The sequence below is a fragment of the Pempheris klunzingeri genome, chromosome 2, assembly GCF_042242105.1.
Source record: "Pempheris klunzingeri isolate RE-2024b chromosome 2, fPemKlu1.hap1, whole genome shotgun sequence".
Taxonomy (NCBI): Eukaryota; Metazoa; Chordata; class Actinopteri; order Acropomatiformes; family Pempheridae; genus Pempheris; species Pempheris klunzingeri.
The window spans coordinates 16,627,111-16,641,066 of record NC_092013.1 but is presented as its reverse complement, the minus strand read 5'-3'; the positions used below and the strand labels follow the sequence as shown (position 1 = coordinate 16,641,066).

Below are 13,956 nucleotides of genomic sequence, written 5' to 3'. Positions count from 1 at the left end.
ACACAATGGCAACCTTAAGTAAGGAATAGTAATGACCTGTGCATTTTGCACAGCATAGCATTTTGGTGTTAATTACATTAGGTTGCAAAATGCTGTTAAGGAACCTGAAAGGTCTGCAGGCGCTGCATCACTGACTAATCAATTGCCATTATCATGCCTGGTACAAAGGTCTCGACCCAAGGGACATGTTGGACACTGCTATTACTTCCCTTTACACTGAACAAGACACTCTGCAAAAACAGCACCATATAATGGCCCCTGTGGGATAATTTTAAGTTTTAGAGTGATGGCTATCCATGAAAACAGTGGCTTGTCATTTTAGAAATAACAATATAGCATGAAACTATCCAAGCCTACGTCTGCACTCTGGGTGTGAGGTCTAAACATGGAGCCATTATAGGAGTAGGCTGCACTACGACTGCAGTTCCAGGAGGAAATGTTTGGAAAATGTCAGATTTTTACTGACACAACAGATACAGACTGAGTTTCACTACTTGTCATTTTGTTCTTGTATAACAAAACACTTTAGGACACTGAGTACCCAATGAGCCTCAGTGGAAACATACAGTGTCCTCAGCAGATTATGAGGATTAGGACAGTCTCTCCCTCTCTCCCTCCTTCTCCGTCTCATTCATCAGGGAGGGAGGGAGGCAGAGCGGAAGGGACAGATTGGCAACAGGTTTCACTGCCCTGGCCAACATACTTCACTTCAGCTAACAAACAGCTCAGACAAACTTGCACTGAGACAATAATTTACATGGATGTATTTGTTAAACTTTAGCTGTCAAATTCTTTTATGATTTAGGTTTTTTTATTTTATTTGGTGGATTCATTTGGTTCTTCTTATTCTTGAAGAATAATAAACATGATTAAGACAGTGCTTGAACATGCGAAGAAACATCCAGGGGTAGGTTGCATCATATTCATTTATCTATTGAGACTTCTGTGACTAACATCGAGATCTTTTTGTGTACCGATATAAACACCAGGCGTAGAAAAAAAAAAAAAGGACTCTTAAGTTGTTTTATTTCTAAAACGTAATTCTCTGTTGGAGGTTGAGTATTGGGTTTTAACATTATGACAAATTTAGATTTGAATTAGTTTTTGAATTCATTGAATGCTACCGACGTATCCATCTTGGACAATAAATAAGAATACTGTTAATACAAAAAGAGAAATTACAAAATGTCACTGTGGAGTTCTGGAGCATTTTGTACCATTTTCTAATATTTCACAGACAAAATGATTTATTGATTAAATAAGAAAAATGTGATTTATCATGAAAATAGACATTAGCTGCTGTGCTACTGAGGTCTGACAGTAAAAGTTACTGTAAAATATCTGCCACAATAAGTATTAACATCAATATTATATCATCACTTTAGCCAGCATTAGTTGAATGAAGACTGTGAGATGGAGCTGAAAGTTCTAAAAGCTAGTAAGTCGACCTTCAAGTTTAGATTCTTTTGATCCATATAACATTAAAACAATTGTAAATGACTGATATCATCATCTGAATCATTTAAGCTGTACACTGTGACTCCACGTTATTACTTTGTATCTTTGTCATGTTAATTTGCTGTGTAACTGTCACAATGAAATGAAGACAGGACGAGTAAGAAAGACACAGAAGCTGTCTGTGCTTGTTTTTTCCTGTTGCCTCGGAGCTATGCTGAGGGTGACCCAAATTCATGGATTGACACGGCTGGCTTGGCAGTGCACCAGAAAAGTAATAAGGGCAGCAACAGTATCGAACTCCAGCGAGTATAAAGCACTCCCTATATCGGTCAGGCTGAATGGTTAAAAGGTGCACTCACTTGTGTGGCACGATATGAAGATATCAGCACCGGGGAGTGGACAGCTCCCTACAGACAGGCCTAAGTCTTTATTATTCACTTGGTGTGTGCCTGTGTGTGTGTGTGTGTGTGTGTGTGTGTGAGATCAAAGCTGGCCTGCCTCTGTGTGTTCAGTGTGCGTGGTTTGTGTTTACTTAAGTGACTGAAGCTGAGCATCTTCAGTCAGCGTAGAGCACGTGTTCAGTGTGCTCTTGTGTGTATATATCTGCATGTCCGTGTGTGTGTGTGTGTGTGTGTGTGTGTATGTATGCAGTGAAAACTTGGTCCATACTATGAACTTCTTTTCCCAAGTTCAGAAGTTCATTGTGAACCTACTTGGAGAAGGATTGAGAGCACATAAAACCCATGCTGGGTGAGCAGACTGCGCAGGACTAAGACAGCAGACTGGTGCTGAAATACAGTAAATAGTTCATTGAGCAGCTGATTAAAATTGAAAATTAAAATTTTCCAGTGGTTTCCGCCTGTCAAATGTGAGGCATTGCTGCATTGACAATATGCAAAAAAAAAAAAAAAAATACATTGATCAGTGGTGGTAATATTTGTTATTTGCAGCTCTAAAGAAAAAGTGGATATGATTGGTCAATTAATTAGTCATTCAAAAGTAATTGCGTTGACAATGACCCTGATAATTGATTTACCTTAATCATTTTTTCAAGCTGAAATGACAATTTGACCCTCACAGATGTCACATTAGGTTGGGACATTTAATAGACATTGATTATTTAATGACTAATTGAGAAACGACTCTGCAGGTTAGTCGGCAATAAAATGACTGTCAGTTGTATCATTATTCAGGTTGTTTACAGTAATGATGAATCTTTACAATAAACTGCACTTTCGCACGTTTGACATGCGATCACCTGAGTAAAAGTCTGAAGCAGAAGGTCCGTGCTCTTAGAAGGAGCCGAGGGAGCGAGATTTTCTTCAACTCTCTAACACGGCTTTAAGGTGTGAATATCAAAGTTTTATCACCAGACAGACATTCTGCTAATCAACAACAAGGAAAGTGGCAGCGCAATCAGACAGAAGACAGATGTCTAGATACAGCTGAGTAGAGACATCCTTCAGTTCAACCTGATCAAACTGTCATCTCTCTACAGCTTGACAAGATCTGTGTGGGCTGAGAACAGCTGTTCACCAGTGGTGCGACTCTCTCGCTCGCTCGCTCTCTCTCTCTCCCTCCCTCTTTCACACACACACACAGAGTATCACATTGCAAAGTAGACAGGAAATGTATGGCAGTGTAGTGTGTTGATGAATAGATGCAGCGCAGTGAGAGGATTGGCGCAGCTAAGCTTTGGGTGTTTAAGATGACATATCACATTATCCCCCTGTCCCTCTAATGTGCTTTTCTGTTATAATTCCCGTCATCATCAACGCTCAGAGCATCAAATAAAAGTGTGTGAGTGTGTCAGTGAGCACACATTCGTGCCTGTGTTTTGAGTGCTCACGCTGTGCGCGTGTTACCTCATTTATGCGAATATATGCATGTGTTTACTTATGTCTTGGTCTCAGTGTGTGTGAGTGAATGTGTGTGTGTGTGTGTGTGTGTGTGTGAGAGTGTTGCTGTCGCTCAGTCTGACAGGTATAGTGTTGAGGAGGAGAGGCTGGCACACAGAGATGCCGCAGCTCTCTCTTCCACTGCGTCCTTGCCCATTCAACCCAGGCTGACAGTGAGCTGCCTCACACATGGCCTGGGCCTCATGCATATGGAGGAGGGCAGGGAGAGGAAAAACAGGAATAACAACGACCGTGTATATGTGTGTGTGTGTGTGTGTGTGTGTATTTCACACAGGTGTTATTTATGGTACATATCACAGCCAACCACTTGATAGAATGTTTGTTTACCGTCATATGTCTCTGTGGTCTGGGACTCATGCATCCCTCCTCTCCCTCTCCCTCTCCACAGTTGATCCCTCAATTTGTCTTCGTGGGTATGGGCATTACAGGGGCCGCGCTCTATCTGATCCGCCTGGCAAGAGGACCTCATGTCACGTAAGGCTGTCATCTGTCAATACTCTTGGCTATTGTAGTCAACTTCCACGTTGCTTTTGATTTTTACAGGATTGTATTTATTTCTTTTTTTTATATGGTTGTCAGCTGAACCCAGACTTTGGATGCAAAAAGCTGGCTATCATTTGAGAATCTGTTAATCTGCCAGAGATGGGTTCCGATAGCTGGTCCCCTTTTGGATCTGGTTCAAGGTTGGCAATAAAGGCAGCTTCGTTGACCCTACAGGCGAATGAATCTCTTATAGAATCTTTTATCGCTTATCACTTGTTCTCATTAGCAAAGAGCAATGCACAAAACATTTAGGTTCTCGGTTTGAGCTTGTGCCGTCTGTGTTCTTCACCATAAAAAATGGCAAATGTCACAGACAGCAGATTATCAGTTGTACCTTATCATCATAAACGTCACCAGTAACTTGCCCAAAGGCCAAGTTAATGTGTGTGCTGCAAGCTTGTGTTTGAGTCGCTACAGGAAAAGTACCCTTCAACACCAATCTACAATTGCAAGTGGACGGTGTGTTTTTGTAGTTCAGGGTGGCGATTTAGCTTTTGTGAAACAATCAAGCTGGTCGTGCCATGACAGCTTCAGGGGGGGGAAATCTACTTGCTAAACCTTATTTACGTCATATCTTAAATCGTTTCAGTTAAATTGTTCTGGAGGAAGTATGTGAGCGGTCAGGGGTGCAAAATATGAGAGCTACACCTTTTAATTACAGTGTCAGGTCCCTATATAATCAAAAGTTCATGTTATACTGCTCATCTCATTTTCTACGGGTTTTAACTGCAGGTTGTGAACATGAATTTTGGTGCCGTCCAAAACTAGAAAACAGTGTTTCCTCCTTCTCAGTTAACAAAAATTCAGTATACCTCAGCTGAATCTTTGATATTTATTAATACAACAAATTAGAGCAACAATTGTGATTAGGATTTGCTAAAATTTGGTTACTAAAAACCTGTATGTATGGACTGCCACATTTGACTGATTAAAGGATGAATTTGTTACTGTTTTGTGATGCACTAACTACGCACAGAACCTGAAAACATAATTGGCATTTCTGTACTGCAGTGTGTTTTTCCTTACTGACTGGCCAACATGTCTGATAAATAACTGTGATGAGTTCAAATCTGCAGATAATTTCAGCCCACTCATTACACAGTTGGGCCCCAATGTAAACGTTGAAAGGGAAACCTAATTAGATTCAATATGGGATTCAAAAGATTTGAATTCAATAAGCAGACACTGGATTCAGATTTGGTAAAATGAGTCACTGAATTTAATACCAGTGTGAAAACAAAGCTTTTTTGGTACCTACACATGTTAAGCTGCACCAACCACACTGAACTCAGTGACTGCACATGTCCTATTTCGGGCCATACAGAACCACTTGTTCTGAGGGTCAGCCATAACTCCTGACCTCATCACCAGCTGCTGACGAGTGCTGTGGCCAGTGGCTGCCTCTCTCTCTCTGAAACCATCTAGTGTTTGTGGTAATGGAGAGAGAAGGGGGAGACATGCCCGCACTGCCATCAGTCTCTCCGTCTCTTTGTTTGTGCTTTGGCTGCATGACGTGCTGCCAGTGGGGGAGGAGGAGGGATGGACAGTCACAGTGGAGCGCTGTGAAATCCAGACTTTGGTTAATGAACAGAGGAGCACTGCCAAGTCAATGGGCTCACCTCATCTCATAATCACCTCTCTGTTTTCCAAATTGTGTCTCCATCCGGCATCTATGCATTTCTCTCCCTTTGTCTCCGTGTTTCCTGTCCTCTCTTTGATCCCATTTGGTTACACTGCTGCCCATTTCTCTTCGTCAAGTCTCTCTTTTCTCTGCATCTGCTCTTCATGTTGAGCTTTACCTCCATCATTGATGACTTGCTTATTCTCACATCCTGTCTTTTCTCTTCCTTCTTCCTCTTTTTATTCTGCATGCCATGAATGTTTCCACATGTGCAGCTTATGGGACAAGAAGAACAACCCAGAGCCCTGGAACAACCTTGACCCAACATACCAGTACAAGGTAACGACTCCCCTGTTGCACACCATGCTGTCACATGCCTGCTCACACCAATCATGTTGCCAGAAAACTAGAGACAAGAATGGCATTGTTTCATTGAGTCACATTCATCATCAGCCTGAAAAAAAAAAAAAAAAAAAAAAAAAACCAGCAAAATAGATTTGGACTAATCAATGCTGCTGAAGTAATGTCAGATCAACATGGCTGTGTTGCGGCTTTCTTCACAACTGTTCAAACACAGGAAAACAAAGTGTCTTTCAAAAACAAATTAAGGCAGATGGAACCGGGAGCTTTTAGTGGTCGGTAATAATTTGCCGTACCTCTTGAACAAGGCCAGAGCCACTGTCAAACTAATGAAAATATTAACAACGCTGACCCAAAATAGAGCAGAAAAACAACCAACTGACAAGTCCCAGCAGAGGAGATCTGGATGATGTGTTTTTCAGCGAGAAGAGCATTTTCTGGGGGTTTCAAGGCTGGATTGCTTGCCAGTGGAATGAAAGTCGCTGCAGACAAAAGGTCAGGACACGGCATGTTTAATTCTCGATAGCAAGGCAAAGGTCTCGCATCGAAATTCCACTGAAGTCCAAACAATGATCGTAATGAGGAGGGGGGGAAGTGGGAAAGAGGGGAGGGGGAATAGGGCTTTAATGGCAGCCCAATAAGGAAAATACACAGAGAGGAAATAATCACTGCCAGTGCAAAAATGTGTGGTTCATAGTCTGAGGGCTGTGGTGCAAGCAGAGCAAAACACGTGTCACACAATGTATTCATTCATTCATGACACATTGAAACTGATGAACCGGTAAAACAAATTAACTAGAAAGTATATTGGTAAATAAGTATTTGGGTGAGACTGCAGAAAGTGCATGTACCCGAGAGGTGAGGAAAAAAAAGAAGAAGAAAAAAGTTCACCCCTGCCTCTTTCTTCCCCATGCATTCTCCTAAAGACAGCGCTGATTAATTTAATTTAAGCAAAACAGATTTAAATGTATTCCTCCTGCCTTCCACAGTTTGTTGCCATCACCACAGACTACAAGACCCTGAAGAAAGAAGGCCCTGACTTCTAAAGGTCCTCCAGGCAACTCCAGGAGCAGCAAGTTTGGCATGACCTCCTGCTGTCGCCTCAGCGGTGTGAAACGTCTTCCTGAACATTTCCACAGTTTCCCACGGCAACAGCTCTGAATTAACACTGTAAACCTACAAAAATAAAGCTATAAAAAGATTAAATACGACAAAAGTCTGATTCCTTGGTGCATGATTACATTTGATGTGGTGTACAAGCTACAGAGTTGTTCATATGCTGCACATTTATCAGATTTGGGTGGAATTCAACGATGAAAATAAAAGCTGCACTGATCAAAATGTTTATTTTGGCAATTGATAGACATATAGGAGAATCTTATCTTGCGGGTTCTTACAAGTTTATGTTATGGAAAGTCTCAGGACACCACATCAGTAGAGGACACCACATCCAGGTCCTACATGATAAGGACTCACTGCTCACTATGCCACCCTGCTACTCAACTAACACAAGTCTGTGACATTGCTATGCGCACCACGAACAGCCAATATTTGTGGTTGACTGTGCTAATGAACTCATAGGAGCGCTACAAAACTCAAATCTCGCTTTTAATATCCAAGGGAAAAAAAACATTATTTACAGAGCTCGTCACATCACAAATCCAGCAGTGCTGGGACAAGTAAGTCACACATGCACACATGCTGAGATATGAAGTTGCAGATGAAGAGGACCAAAATAGAAATCAATCATGAGAGATGAATATTCGTGTGGGTCATAGAGCCCTTTTAAACCAGTTTTCAGTTCCAGAAAGATGCAGTCCAAAGAGACAAATCACTGAACTGTTTGATCAGTGCTTGTCTTTAAAAACCAAAACATTATTTTCACTTAGGTGTGGAGCAGGAAAATGACAAGACTCAGGATTAGTAGTTTCTCCAAATATGCCTCCTGCTGGCATGACTCTCCCATGATGGAGAGTTCATTGAATGATGAATGTTTGTGTCTGTGTGTGTGTGTGCTCTCACTCAGCATCACTGGACAACAACATACAATCCCTCTCTAATGGTGCACAAACTGTCAATGTTGGACCCCTAAGTTCTCCTAATACACTCCCTAATAGACAATCTATGCTCCAGACCCTGCATGGGCCCCATTTGTTTGTGTGTGTGTGTGTGTGTGTATACACCAGTGCTCCTTTTAAAAGCAGCAATATGCTTTCTGCAACAGTGTGGTGACCTGCCCAGTCGGTGTCTGTTGCTGGGTGACGATTGTGTGTGATATGTGTGTCTGTGTGTGCATGCGCATGTCTCACATGCACAAAACCTGCTGACAGGTAATCAGCCAGGCCAAAGCATCACACTGGGGCATAATCACAAGGTCACATACACACATACACACACACAGAGGGTGGACAGTTATTATCCGACCTGAACAGCTTCACAGGTCGTTGTGATTGCATTGCCTCAGCGTGTTAGTATCAGTACAAAAGTTTAAGGCGGAGGGTGACGCACACCAGCAGCTCGCCATCAAACTATTTACCTATTAGGATAAGAGCTTGTAGAATATGGCGAGATTTTACCTCTCATGTTGTATCTTCTTATCTCTTTTGTGTGGTGTTCATATTCTCCCCTTCACTTTCCAACACTTCAAATAAGACATCATCAAAAAAAAAACACCGTCCCTTCACAAATGTTTGCTCTGAGCTTTCTTTATATAAGAACATGCTTTGCTTGCCTGTATTTATCTAGTCCCCCCCCCCCCAGCTCACCCTACAGATACAATAGGACTGTGCAGCTGAATTACTACGTTCATATGGCTTCACCAGTTAGCAACTGTGTCAACAAACCCTCACAGTCCTTTTCCAAAACAGCAAACATTAAGGCAGACATGCAATCCCAATCAGGCCTCGGTAGGCAATGAAGTATGGCAGCGTGTGGTTAAGATCTCGGTTTTACAAACACAGGTTGTGTTTGCCATTTTCCTACCTCAGAAGCTGAAGTGAGAGCACTCCCTCAGCAGACACTTGAGCACTTGTCAGGGAGAGCGAGGCAGAAGGAGGGAGACTGAGAGAGGCCATCTCCTCCTCGATTACATCCTCTGCGACGAGCAAGAGTAGATATTTTTAGATGAGGATTAATTTTAATGGGTGAGATAAGAAGTGAGTCGTGGGGTGGAGGAGGGACGAATAAATAAGTAAATAGGACATGCTGCACAACAGGAGGCAACGGTGGCAGCGTTGGGGTGGTGTGGCTGTTGTTGAGAGGCCCTGGGCAGATCCACTGATCCAGTGGAGATAGTGAGGCCTTTCATCCTTTAATGTTTTCTCCCAGAGGTGGAACATGAAAATCAAAGAGCAAACCAGTGTTTGTCCATAAATCCAAACGGAGCGACCTTTCGTAAAGGATGGTGCTTTTGTTCCCACAATAAACGGTCATTTCCAACAAAGTATTCTGAGACAACAAGGTCCACGTGCTGACCTCTGACATAATGTACAGTATCCACTGTTCCTGTATCCTTATAGCATAGATGCTTCCACATTCATCATTTAATTGCGACTATTTAAAAAAGGGAGACAAAAAAAAAAAAAAAAATCACCCAATTCCTAAAAAATAAGTCATTAAACATAAAGAAATTACTTCCCAAATCAAGTTTGTGTCTATACCCAGCCATCGTGGCCAAATGTCACATCTCAAAAAACTAAATTTGTCTGTATTCTGTCCATGTTTACAACAAAGTGTTTTTCATTAGAACAAGAACTTCAGACGCCGTCAGACAATCAAACCGTTTGAGAATAACTGTCAAGTGATTTGACGTGTCATAATGTGCTGCCACGTCTTGACTGAAAATAACTAAGTGTTTAGAAGTAAAAGTTTAGGTTTCTTTGTCACATATGAGAGTGAATTCAAATGCCAAAGATAAAAGGTTTGTGCCTAAAATGTCAGCTGTAAAAAAGGTGCATTTCTCTGCAGAGCTACTTCCTGGTTTAACTAGCAGGAACGACTACCACCCACACTGCATTTATGCATACATCACTTATTGTGATGTATGGCTCACCTTTTTGTCAGTGACACACACTACAGAGTGTTATTGTAGTACTTTTGTCTTTAAATATTGCTGAAACATCTTTGAAGATGCATTTTTCTATACATATTTCACTCAGGTTTAGAGGTTTCTTGTGTGTCAACCTGTTCACCTGCCCACACAACATAAAAAAAAACAAATACTTCTACATATAGAGTAAATAATTTGACAGAACAATCCCAATTTGAGGTCTGACGTCCATTTCATAGCTTTTTTGATCACATTGCCTTCATCAGCAGGTGGAGTTGTCGGTTTATCGTAAAATAAAAAAGGCGAGACGAGCTTCTATTCACATTTTTCAGATAACATTTTTTCATTTGTGATTAAATTAAGAGTACTAATCATTATATTTATACAAACAGGCTCTTGGAAAAGTATTCTGTCCACAAGGCGCCCTAGCAGTGAGTTCTGTTTATGCTGTCCTATTGCAGATGCTCTGAAAATGATTTTTTCAGGTTAGTCTTGAGATTCACAGCCAAGTTTCCTCCATCTGAACAGGCTACTTTTAGTGTCGATAAAGTCAACAGGTTACTTAAAAAAAAAAAAATGTAGAATATAATGAACCTAATAGATGAGAACATATTGATTAACAGATTAGATAAAACACTGTTTTAGTTTTAAGTAGACATTTCAGGTGCTTCATGGTGACGTGGTTTTGTATCTTATCTGTGTGATAGGAGTAGTCAGGCTCTGGTAAAAGGGGTTTTATTCATTTTATTCATTCATTTATATATATATCAGTGTGCTGAGCTGACCAATACAGATCGCTAAACCACAACACAAGCCAACCACTCTTGAACAGAGCTGCAGAGAGAAAACAGACAACAGCACATCCCACTAAAAATACGACAATGTACAAGGTAACATCCTGCCTATATGAATTGCTAAATATGCCGGCGGCATGTTTATAATACAGCATGAGAATAGCTCGCACTGTGTGAGAAGCAGGACAAAGAATTATGCTGCATTGGCAGTCCCGTTCCTAGAATCCCTCACTGCTCCGGGAGTGAAGAGAGTTTCCATCGAGTTAGAGGAGGTGAAAAAAAATTGTTTCAATTATTGGCTCCCTGCTGTAGGTTTACTGCAGCCATGACAAAATGTTTGTTTACTTAAGGTAAAGGTAAAAATAAAGACACACACACACTCATAGTGTAAATGCAAAGAGAGGAACATATCCTTTCCATATTATTATCATCATTTAACATTATTATAGTATTTAAACTAAAAAAATGACCTTGTGATGCTCTTTGTGTGATTTATGGAGATCAGCAAGATTCAGATTTATTTTTCATAATATCAAATGTTCACACTGGGCCGGTGGTTTTGCGGTTCTTTTTTCAGGTTTTATTAAAAAGTTAAGTCATGGTGACTATATTACATGTTTAAATAATATTCCAGTGTGACTGATGCGTTTTCCATCATTTTATTTATTTTTTTTCCCCTTTTTACCCGTTCCTTTATTTTTGGTATACTGTACTGTGCAGCATTTGGCTAACCATTTCTACAGTATCTACAGTAGACCCTATCAAGTGCTACAGGAATAAACATTTTATTGTTATTAGCAGTGGCAGCAGGTGCGCTAGTGTGGAAGGATTAGGACGGGGATTAGGATTACTGTACAGGCAGGCACCCACACACACTCAAGTGATGCCTCTTACACTATGAGGAGGAATCGTGTTTCCTTACATGATAATTACAGCATATTAGTGGGGCTTGGAAGTCTAAATACACTGGAACGTCATTACCTGCAGACAGCTCTTCCCATCTATATTTAGAGCTTTTTACCATCATATCAATTCCTGGCAGGTTTAATTATGACAGGTATTGAAGTGACACGGGCACATTCATGCATACTGTACCTCAGCACACATATGACACACTGAAGATACATTTCTAATTAATTGGTGACTTTGTTATTTATCCCATTGTCCATTAAACAGACATGATTTATCGTCAGATCAGCAACTGAGGGAACTGAATTGTATCATCTTTTCATTTGAAACTGTGTGTGTGTGTGTGTGTGTGTGTGTGTGTGTGTGTCTACAGCAGCAGAGGGCAGATTAGAGGGGAGTTTTAAGGCTTTGATATATGACCAACATTATGTGGAAATGTACCAGATGGGTAATACTGTGTACAATTATGACAATTACAACTGAAGAGTACTTTTTCATTGCACGTTTTCTTGCTTATGGACCTATTCATTTTACAGAGTGATTTTACGATCCGTTCCACTGCTGAAAGATATCGCTCATCTGTGTTGCTTCTGAGGAACAGAAAAATTGTGTTACTCCCCCACAGGGGAAAGATAAATTACATAAAGTGACCAACAAAAAACTGCAAAGGGGGGCTTAAAATTAACCTACCTACGCACATACAACTCTGCTTGCATGTTCATTCATATACATATTGTTTCCACTATCAGCATTGTCCAAGAAAAAACGTTGTTGTCTTCTGCGAATATTGCGCCACCCAATTATCGCACACTCCCACAAAGTAAAGAGACAGTAGCTGAACTTGTGCTGAAGCCTTCATGCGTGTGTTGTTGGACCACAACAGCATCGAACTGGACTGAACGTTATCAATGCACTTCTCTCCAGTGAATGTTTGTTTGGTGTTCGACAAGCGATTAAGCACAGGACAAGACCTGCGCTCGCGTTTTAAATTAGAGAAGAGGAGGACTTGAGCAGGAGAGCTGATGTGGGATGTTGCTCAGAGTCTGTGACTCTTGTGTTGTGTGGCAGGCTGCTGTCTGGCTAAGTGTGACCATCTGTTCTGCCCATGATACACGCTGACGTTACTGCTTCATGCAAAATTTAGCTTTAACGAAGTAAGGTCTCCATCCCTGTACACAGACGCATAACAGTATCCTGCTGAATGCATGCAAAACTTGGGGGAGCCATCATGAGACAAAAATATTTCATATCTCAAAAGGAAAACACAGGCCACTTCATTTACAAAACTTAAACATCAGCCTCTCCCAAAGACGTAATATTCATAATGTATTTTTCACACAGTCAGTTCAGTCAGCCACCTCATCTGGATCTGATTTTTATAGCAATACGAAAGTACAACAACAATTTACTGTAAGTAAATGAGCACTTACGGGTTGTTACTGATTGTGTTTTCCATTCTAAGGCGAGCTAAGATTTACAGGCTTTCTTGAAACAAAATGAGGCAGTTATGTATGTAAACAGAGCGTTTCCACTAAAGGCAACATCTACCCCCAGTTACAATCACTCAAATAACGACAAAACCAAACAAAAAGAAACTCAGGCTGCTTGAACAAAGACTTTGTGCAGAGTAGATACATTTTTTGTTACAGGAGAACTTGCAAATGATCAGACGCGCCAATAATGCATTTCCCACAAAAACTTCATTGGATACAGAGCTTAGTGACGACTTTTATGAGGAATCTACCACAAGAGAGATCGTCCACTACTGACCATTACCCAACACAGGAGGCTGACCCACTGCAGCGTATAGTGCAAGTATTCATTTACACAGACTAAAACTACTGCAATCGAAGCCTTTTAGCAGACAAACCCCCTCTAAAATGTTATGCAACGCTGAGCAGCATGAAGCACCAATGCATCGGTGTATGATGTGAAGCATAACCCACAAAAGAGAATACCAGGAAAAGCAAAGCAAGCGGTCACATAAACACAATAGTTTCAGCTGAAACAGTTCTGTCACATGAAGCCAGTATTACATGATGTGTGCTATGTGCAAGGCAAAAGCCACATTAACACAGACTGTTCACAGAACTGTACACTTTTATAAAGCACCCAAGGGCCCAGTGAACACCTCATAGGCTACTGTCAAATCTGTATTCCAACACTTTTGTAAACTGGTTAACAACTTTACCATGAAGCTGCCAAACAACACAACCAGGAAAAAAAAAAAAAAAAGTAACTTCAACAACTCTGAGAAAGTCATTCACAATTAATACATTCAGTTAATGCACATTAGAAGGCTGA

General features: G+C 40.9%; 1 protein-coding gene across 1 annotated transcript; it reads left to right on the top strand.

Moving 5' to 3' along the window:
* The first annotated feature begins 865 nt into the window (after window positions 1-865).
* LOC139218987 (cytochrome c oxidase subunit NDUFA4-like) lies at window positions 866-6,947 on the top strand. Its single transcript, XM_070850752.1, has 4 exons — window positions 866-907; window positions 3,766-3,851; window positions 5,817-5,880; window positions 6,891-6,947. The coding sequence occupies exons 1-4, from the start codon at window positions 866-868 to the stop codon at window positions 6,945-6,947; spliced, it is 249 nt and encodes an 82-aa protein (XP_070706853.1).
* Window positions 6,948-13,956: the final 7,009 nt, after the last annotated feature.